General features: G+C 38.9%; 1 protein-coding gene across 1 annotated transcript; it reads right to left on the bottom strand.

Annotated features, from left to right (window-relative positions):
• Nucleotides 1–6528: 6528 nt before the first annotated feature.
• On the bottom strand, nucleotides 6529–8207 carry LOC148870921 (Papain family cysteine protease). The gene is made up of 4 exons (XM_088970389.1): nucleotides 7685–8207; nucleotides 7477–7596; nucleotides 7113–7356; nucleotides 6529–6970 (listed from the first exon to the last, which is right to left on the bottom strand). Exons 1-4 carry the CDS (start codon nucleotides 8162–8164, stop codon nucleotides 6702–6704), a joined length of 1113 nt encoding a protein of 370 aa, XP_088826515.1. The 5' UTR covers nucleotides 8165–8207; the 3' UTR covers nucleotides 6529–6701.
• Nucleotides 8208–9844: the final 1637 nt, after the last annotated feature.

The raw sequence follows: 9844 nt of genomic DNA on the forward strand, positions 1-9844 counted from the left end.
CTACTGATTTGGCTAAACAAAGGGTCAACAGAATATGTTGGTATTGGGGAATCATTCCTAGGAGAAATGAATGATGATGCAATCTAACAAGGAAGCGAACTTGGTTTAGGTGGCAAGGCTAGCCTAAATATGGGATGGTTGTCTTACTCTTTGTATATATTCACATTTTTTTTGACATAAATTAATAAAAGTTTCAGTTACTGATAAAAGAATCAATTTGCATAGGATTTCTGCAGGTTGGTCATTTTCAGGACCTATCAACACATCTGATGATCATTGTTTCCTTGCTTAGCAGATAGGTCCATAGGAAACTATTTGACATCTTCTTAATAGGGGGACTAATCAAATTGGAAGTATTTTTAGATGAGATTTATAACAGACCTTGTATACCTTAGCATAATATATTCTGACCTGCTTCTAGATTTGTGAAATAGGGTAGTCGATGTATGATCCAATTAGATTCATATTGATTAATCTGGATATGGGTCTAGTTATAATTGAATCAGGTCCATATCCAATCCAATATGGTTAAACTTATTTAGGTGTTGTATTTTTAATTTTTTTGTAGGTTTTGTATATTTAATTAAATTGATTGTTTGTGTCTAATGGAAATTATCTTTAGTTCACTTCATTAATAAAACAGAAGTCGTTGACTAGTATCTAATTCATACTGTCAATGATATTTCATTGGTGATGTATAATGTTCTAATTCAGCCCAAGTTCAATCAGAACCCAATGGTTAAAATTTAATGTCTGTATTGTGATAGGATCTAGGTATATTAGATCCAAATCTGGCCCGTTGACAGCTATGGTTAAACTTCTGTTTTCTAGACCCTAGATCCAATTATTTTCAAAGCTGTCCAGGATACCTTAATACTTCACATTTTGGGTTGAGGGATCCACATTTTGTCTTTGTTTCTTTTAGGTTATTATTCTTTAATCCCCATTAAGTCGTTCTTTCGTCCCAATTCCTAAAAATTTTCCTCTATCCCATTTTAATACCATTTTTCAACAGTCTTCCCTTCTCCCCACTGCCCCAATGCATTCCTGATTCCTTGAGGCATCTGGGGAAGTATAGGCATCACCACCTTATTGTATTCTGATTCTCCATTGGGCTCACAGAACAACACTTCAGTCTTAACAATTATCACCGAGGCTTAACAATTATCACAAAGTAAGCCTCTTCCTTGTGGCTCTATTACCAACTGAACACCAGTAGAAGTCAGCTTTTATCTCATGTTCAAATGAAAACAGCCAACTATAAATTCCTCAACAAGCTGTTCAAGCTGGTACCATTCAATTCCTTGGTCTGCTAAGCAGCAGTCTGTTACGATCCATTTGTCCCATGTTGGTAGTATGGGATGCTAATGTGAGGTATCCCACATTGGTAGTATGGGATGTTAATATTGAGGTATCCCATATAGGTAGTATGGGATGCTGTTGTGGGGTATATATGTGCTTGGGTTCCCTCCCTCCAACAGGGAGTTTTTGGGGTGAATTCTCCTAAGACACAACAGCCATGTATAAGCTCAATGTCAAAAATATCTTGGTGTATATGAAGCAGACTTGACCATGTCATAATTGCTTCCTAGCAATAAGCTGACTTGTGTAAAGCGTAAGGTACCCAAATAAGAATCTTGCATCTAACATCAATTCGATGAAATCAACTCAGCCGTTCTTTTGATTTTCAATCACAAAGATATTGAATACACAGGACAATTTCTTTGTGCCCAGTTTTTCTGATTATTGTGATGGTAGTACTTTAGGTGGATAAGGGTTATTAACTCGTATCCTGATGTCTGTGACTTAACCTGATGTTGTGGTTACAGAAGGTTGCTTTCATCTATAATATTCATGCCTCTTCTTTTTTGATAGATAATATTCATACCTCTTCTGTTCTGGGGTGGTGTTAGAAGTTAGTTACTGACAATATTATCCCCAAAAGTTTCAACTAAATCTCGTATCTTGATGTTGTGGTTACAGAAGGTTGCTTTCGTCTATAATATTCATACCTCTTCCGTTTTTGCGTGTTGTTGGAAGTTACTGACAATAATAATCAAACAATTTCAATTAAAATAACTTTTTTGTTCATAGTCCGAGTCTGACAATTTGTCCATTTGAAAATCTCTACTAGGGCTCCAATATTGCAGTACTAATTAATAGTAATAGACCTGGTAAAATTCGAGTTCACATCTCCGCCCCCACTAGGAGCCGCCTCACAATACCCGGCGGGGATGTACTGTGGGGCATTGTGGGGGCGGAGATGTGATCTTGTATAATCCATGATTTCAACAGTTGCAAGCAAGGTGGATAATGTAAATTCTGCTGTTTATTTAAGGCAATCGCATTCACATCTTCCATTTCCATGCTCTACCTCACACACACATCGAGAACATCTTCCGTACTTATTGATAAATATTCATGAGAGATGCTCCCAATACGCACACGGTGGATGTGCGTGTGAGACGATTTGTGAGGAACAGATCCCGTCACGCTAAAGCATGCTTCATTCATCCTCGTGACATCAAATTACGCCTACACATGATAAGAGGCGTTGAGCCTTTAATTTTCACTGATGCATTTTCATTAGACCTGGTGGATCGGGTTCGGGTTGGGTCTATATTGATTTCAGGTCGGGTTAAATTTGGAGTTGGGCCAACAAATATTAGACCCTAACCCTAAATGTTCGGGTTAGGGTTGACGCACAAGTCAATTTGGATAATTCCCTAAAATAATAATTTTTTTTATAAAATAAATAAAAAATACATAAAGATATCAAAATTAAAGAAATTAACCTTATAAATTCTAAATAAATCTTAAACATAAACGATAAAGAGTAACAATAGTAAAGATGAAAGAGAAAAAGCGTCTAAGAATATACAAATAATCCCAATTAAACCTAATAATTGACCATGACCCAATCCTTTTTTTTTTTTTTTTTTTTTGTGGATCAACTTTTTGTTAGGTCTAACCGTATGTCCTGGTAGACCCTTTTATAACATCTACCATGATTTTCAAAACCGGATTGGATTAGATAGTCAGACCGAAAAAATTGGTAACTGGTCAGGCCCCCAGGTTCGATTATACTAAAAACTGGAAATCTCTAAAAAATGTTGAAAAAGTTAAAAAACTGTTGATTCGGGCGATTGGACCACTAAACCGTTTGACCCGGGCAGTAGTTCATGGGTTCTCTTTTTTATTTCCACTATTTTAATTAAAATAAAAAACAAAAAATAAAATTACTTTAATATCCCCATCCCAAATCGATTAATCAAGTGTAGGGTTAGAACCCCATTTTTGTTCTAACCCTTTGTTCTTCCCTCCTCTCAGCCCCCATGCCCAACCGACCACCTACGACGGCCAACACCTTTGGCATTCGACGGCGATTAACGGTGATCGACAACGACGACCAACGTTTTTTTGCAATTTGCAACACTTTTAGTCTTTGCTGTAGGTGAGTTTGCAGCGGCGGCCATCCCTCACACCCAATTGACCACCTGCATCAGCCAGCACCTCCGGCATTTGACGGTGACACATTGGCCTGCAACGATTAACGACGATCGGTGATGGCGAGTTTGCAGCGGTGGCCAGCGTTTTTTGCAATTTGTAGCACTTGCAGGCTTTTTGTGGCAGGCAAGTTTGCAGCGACGAGCAGTTCTAAAGATTTGGAGATTGATTGTGAGTGTTTTGACACCTGGGAGCTGTTCTAAAAAAATTCTCAAAAATAAAAAAATAAAGAATTTTGAAGTTTTTGCTTGATTGAAGCTTAGGGAGTAGCATTTGGCATGGTGCTTAGGTACAAATTAATGTAATTTTTTGATCAATTAGGTAAAATTAATGTATATTGAAGTTTTTTAGAGATCAATCTAAAGAGATGAGAGATCCATCATATGGACGGTCGAGCCCTACAGGAAAGTTGGGCAAAATTTCAAAAATTTCTCTCATGTGGGAATAACATTCCCTATTTTACAAAACAACATTTTCAAGAATCAATTTTGAACATAAACCAGACCAAGTCTGAAACCAAAAGGGAGTGGATGGATATAACTGATACGAAGTAGTAATAACCTCCAATGAAGGTGTTCAAGCCCAAGGAAAGATCCAAAGACTACTTACACCGAAAGATGATACGGTGCAGGCTGAAGTAGAATTAGCAGGACGACTCTTCAGCAAGAACCGAATTCTTCAGTAAGAATGTGATGGAGGGCTAGTGAGCACGACTTCAAATTACCTTTTCTATCAAAAGGTAATATTAAGAACTTTTCTTGATCGCTCTCACAAGTGGAGATCGAACTCGTACGACAGCAAGAGCAGGAGAGAAGGAGACAGTGCAGTCAAACTGTGTTGTCTCTCTTTGATATTCAACAGTTAGTCAGATGATTTCTGATGTGTACTGAGGGTTCGCCTTGCTCTTCTATTTCTAGCCTTAAAGAGAGGTTCTCTTAATCCCATTAGGAGTTTCCTAATCCAAATCTTGTATTTGGATTTGGATTCTCTTTAAAAGATAAGGATAATCCCTTATCTTATCTGCAGATAAAGATCAACCTTCCTAATCTAATTAGGAGTTTCTTGATCCAAATATTTATTTGGATTTGAATTCTCTTAGTGGACAAAGATAATTCCTTATCTTATCTGTTGATTTAAATCCCAAAAATGCCCACTTTTAATTAATCTCATTAAGCCAGTTTGAATTGGGCTTTAGGCCCATTAAGTCTATATGCTCACTAGCTCCTCAATATGCTGCCCAGTTGGTTATCCTTGTATGGCGTGAGACTCAAACATTGATCTACACATTAGCAACATGGGTTCAGCCTAGCCTCTGTTACAAGTCCTGGCTGAATTCATTGTAGGAGATAGTGAACCCCTGAATCCATCACCATGTGCTCTTAATGGACCCAACATTTACATTAAATGGTCATTGGGTCAAGCCATAGCAGATGCAAGATTAGCCCATTAGGTATTACCCTCAATGGCACTTAACCTTTCCATCAGAGAGAGTGCATTCCCGATCATTCGCTTTGTATAACAAAGGAGTTGATCCTGTTACTATGATCACACACCCAGATGAATTCTCATATTGTCCTAACATACTTAGGCTTTGACCCCCTCTAAAGATCTCACTGATTGGCATATCAAAGACAACCTAATCCGACACCTAGTGTAGTATCATAATCGTGTCTAGGGGTTAGGTGTAACATTCCAATTTTGCCCATCTATCTCAAAGGTCTATGGCAATACTAAAATTCTGGTTCGGTTTAGGGTTTCAAGAAAAACCCACTGCATGTACCTTAAGTCTCACCCTGGCAGCTGAGATAAGCCACCCCGACCAACTTGACGGCACATCAGTGTCAGCCTTGGCAAGATAGATCTCCCTAGATCTATCCAATGGTTATGAAGATTCTAAAGTAACACGAGTCTCATTTGTCCAGTTTAAGGGTATTACACAAAAATGTATATTATTCTGATTGAAGATAAGGGTATGAGATTCTAGAGTGAAATGCTCATATTTCTCCCCTTTTATTTTGGTGCCAGGGAATGCCCCTATGATTCTTGATTTTAGGTCAAGGATTTCTGCATTTTTAGGATTTAGCATTCTAGAGTTTTTTTTTTCTGTATTTTTGCAATTTTCTATTTTATTTTTCTGTATTTTTTGAATTCTTTTATGTTTTTTTCTGTATTTTACTGTATTATTTCTTATTTAGATAGTTTTATTTTCTGTAACTTTTCCTATTTTTTATTTAATTTTATGCTATTTTTTATTTATAAATATTTTTTATTTTAATTTATTTATGACGGCACCCGGTCGGTTGAACCGCTTAACCGAAAATCGGTCCCCTGATCCGTTCTGTTTCAGGTTCATTTTTTAAAACCATAACATCTACATGCAATCATAGGTTTCCTCGGAGATGAAACTCTAGTTTTTTATTTTTTATTTTTCTGTCATCAATGCCACCGTGTTGTTTTCGTTCTAAATAAAAGTTGTTCCCGACTTCAAGAAGTTCATGTTGGTCAGATGGGATTTCTCTCATCTTTTTTATTTTTTTATTTTTTTATAGATAAACAAATTAGAATTAACTAAAAAATTCTGAGTTAAACAACTGATCCTACCAGAGAGATGGATTAGACCACCACACTTGAAGATTTGCTTTCTGGGAGCTAATACCAAGAAGGGCGTGCGGTGTGAAATTGTAGAGGAAGAATAATCCTGGAGGTTTTGTAGTGGGCAGTCCTGTTGGGGATCCAGTGAAATGCAAATAGGTGGTAAACTGGTAACCGCAGATCCGAAACTAAAAACGACACAAAAGCAAAAGAATCGGAGGAAATGTCTCTGGGTTCCCTTTAAGCTTATCCTTCTCCAATTTGAATTTATCAGTTAATAGGTTTCTTTCCCCATGTATATGCTACAAGATCCTACTCGAGAGTTACTTGAATAGACGTTGGAAGAATACAAGAGGATGGACGCTGGAAGCATTCATAAGAAGGGGTGGGTTAACCGAAATTTCATTAGAGAGGCTCATCACATATCTCTTTTGTTTGCAATTAAAGGTGTTTAGCTATATATACATGATGCGAGATCACATCTGCATCACCAAATTTAGTTTACACAGTAGTAATTTTCTTGCCATTTGGCTACAACTTGATGTCTAACTAGCAAGTAGTAACTACACATGTCATGCTTTGAGGAAGTAGAAGCTTATAAACTAGGCCGCAGTTGCCACTGCTGAGACCATGGTGTTGATTCCACAGACGCCATGACCCCTGCAAAGACGGTAGTACCCCTGCTCTCCCCATTCCTTCCCCCATGAATTCTTGATGATCCAGTAGGGCCTGTAGCCAAGCCTGAGAATGGAGAACCCCTTGGCGCCATAACCCACCAGCAACACACCATGATTTAGCCATTTTTTAGGACAAATCAGAGGACAAGAGACTCCACCAATGTAGGTTTGCATGAACGCCGCATTCAGCCCCACTGCATATATAAATTTCATGGCCATCAGACTTACAAACACAAACAGTCGAACACCTGGCATCATATGAGATGATACAGGAAGCTAGCAATGGTGTAAGATCAGTAGTCTCAGAGATCTAAACCAGAAACTTAAAATGCTCACCTGCAAGAGGGCCATGGTGGACTAAATGGGCTGCAATTTGATTCTCATCAAGAGGGATATTTGTGAAGTTGACGACTCTTACAGCCACTTTTTCTGGGTTGAACTTGCATTCACCAGGTTTTCCAGTGTAAGGGTATGTCTCCTCCTCTTCCAAGCCACCGGCCTCCATCAAATACTTGTAGGCATTGGTCATTAGGCCTCCACTGCATCCACTATCACAGGAAGTCCTGTCCGTCTTATCGCACTAAACAAACAAACACAAACATGGAACAAATCATAATCAATTCAAAAAAGAAGTATGAAGCAACATTGCTTCTGAATTCTGATAAATGGAGCTATGGTTAGAGTCATCGAAGCAGTGAACCATGTGATCACAATCCACAAGCTGTTGCTCGCTAAGGCTGACAAGCTTCCCAGTTGCTATAAAGTTGGCCCCTTCGACAGCTCCTGTGGTGCTAAATGCCCAACAAGATCCACAAGTTCCCTACATCATCAATTTCGACGTTTTCAACTTTCCACTGAAATTTCAGAGAAGTGGGAGATGAGAGAGAGAGAGAGAGAGAGCTCCAAACCTGCATCTTGACGTCGGTGACGGCACCCTTCTTTCTCCAGTCGAAATTCCTGGGCAGGCGTTTAACTTCCATGGTGGGTGCAGTAGCAGAGACATCGTTGAAAGGAGATCCACCTCTGAACCCCGTAAACAACCTCTCGAATTCATCTTCCGTGAGATCAGAGAACTTGGTGACTCCATGAACTGCAGTTGGATCAAGAGCCTGGTTCTCGGCAGCTCTGATGATATTCTTGGCGAAAACACCGAGTCGGTAAAGATACTCTTCCCTGGTGGAGTACTTCTTACCGTACTTATTCACGAAGCTTTGGAACTTTCTCTCAGTACCCAGATGCCAATCTCCCCCGAACTTTCTGCTGCTCGGATCATCTGTGACTTGAAATATTCTCGGTTCTTCTATACTGCCCCCGAGAACCGCTGAAACTGTGAGTGTGCAGGTTAAGGCCACAACACCCACCGTGAAAGTTAGAGCACCTCGACCCATCTTCTTTGCCAGAGATAGATGGATGGATGGAGAAGGAGAGCTTCTTTTTAGCAGTTGCAGAGATGGAGTACTTAAGAGTGGACGTGCCTATGCCAAAATTACGTAATTATCCTCGTGAGATAACTAAAAAAATGTAGAATAGCAGGAGACGGAAAATCAGAGGAAGGTTAAAATTGTAAATTGAGGGGCAGCCGTTAGCGTCTAGCGTGGCGACCATGCAGGGTGGACTTTGTTACAAGACAGACACGTCCAGAACTTTCAGTCATGCATGCATCCTTTGAGCTCCCACCTGTTGGGTTACTGATCTCTGGAAGTGGCCACATTTTGACATGATAGATCCAAGCTCATACGCTTGGATTAGAATCTTTTGTTGTGAGGCTAGAGAATCGGACGGCCCATCCTTAGGCCCACAGTGCCCAAAAATACTGGGTTCCTACCACGTTGGAAGACATGCGTCCTACCTACCGTATCCATTTTATACATTGCAGATTTTAGGGGTGTTAAGTTTAGGATTTAAGGGTTTAGAGTTTAGATTAGGTTTGGGTTTTGGGGCTTAAATTTAGAATTTAGATTTTTAGTATCTTAAGATTTAAGATTAGTATTTAAGGTTTAAGATTTTAAGGTTAGGAATTAGAGACTTAAAATTTAAAGATTTAGGATTTAGATTTTAAAATTTAGGATTTAAGAATTTAAGATTCAGATCTAAAAACAGGAGATGGTAGATTTAGGATTTAAACATTTTTTAGATCTAAAAATCAGGAGGTGGTAGAATAGAAGGCATGTCCTCCAACGTTCCCAATATATTATGGAATGAGGTTGACAATTTGGCGAAGATAATTGGGCCAACATTCTTTTTTTTTAATAAATAAAAGGGTGTGGAGTATTCACTATGTTGCCACGTGGTGGATTCCTAGGTTGTTCTGTGAGTTTGTTTAACCACCTGTCGATCAGAGCCGCTCCCATTTGTAGTTGGGTTGGTTTTGGTCGGCCTGACATCTGAATCCCATACTACATAGTTGGGCTGGGTTTACGATCAACACCTCAGGCTGAGTTTGGGCCTGGTTGTAGTCCATTGTCATACTAAGTGGAGCAAGGTGCGCCTGGGCTTATCTTGGCTAGAGCAGTGCTAATCCTGTATTCCATCCAATGTATCCGCAACAAAATTATGACAGTTTGATTTTTTTTTTTTTTGAATTTTAACACTTTACTCCAGGTGAAGGGAGAGCACTTAAAATTTTATTAACCATTATTCAAGGTTTTAAAATCGGATCGGACATAGAACCGATCCGACCATTAGGTTTGAATCGACAGTCTGTTTTGACTTAAAAAATAAAAAAACAAATAACGGTTAAAATCAATGATTTTTGGGTTGATAGTTTGATGATTTGACCATCCGGGTCATCAGGTTATTGATCAAATCAATGATTTTTGGCCAAAAAGCAAGGTGAAACGGAACTTGTTAACTGACCAGTTCTTGGATTTTCCACTCCGGTCTGGTTTTCAAAACAATGCCATTATTAACCATTAGTTGAGCGCTTTAGCTGTGTAGCAGATTGTGGGATCAATTATAATGCCCCACACTAGTAATAAAATAAATGGAGCCCACACTAAGAGGTCGAAAGGTTGTGGGCTTTTATGACTGACTAGGAATGATCCCCCGTATTATGTACGGGATAATTA

Source organism: Nelumbo lutea, chromosome 2 (assembly GCF_056320005.1).
Source record: "Nelumbo lutea isolate HS-2025 chromosome 2, American lotus-T2T, whole genome shotgun sequence".
Lineage (NCBI taxonomy): Eukaryota > Viridiplantae > Streptophyta > Magnoliopsida > Proteales > Nelumbonaceae > Nelumbo > Nelumbo lutea.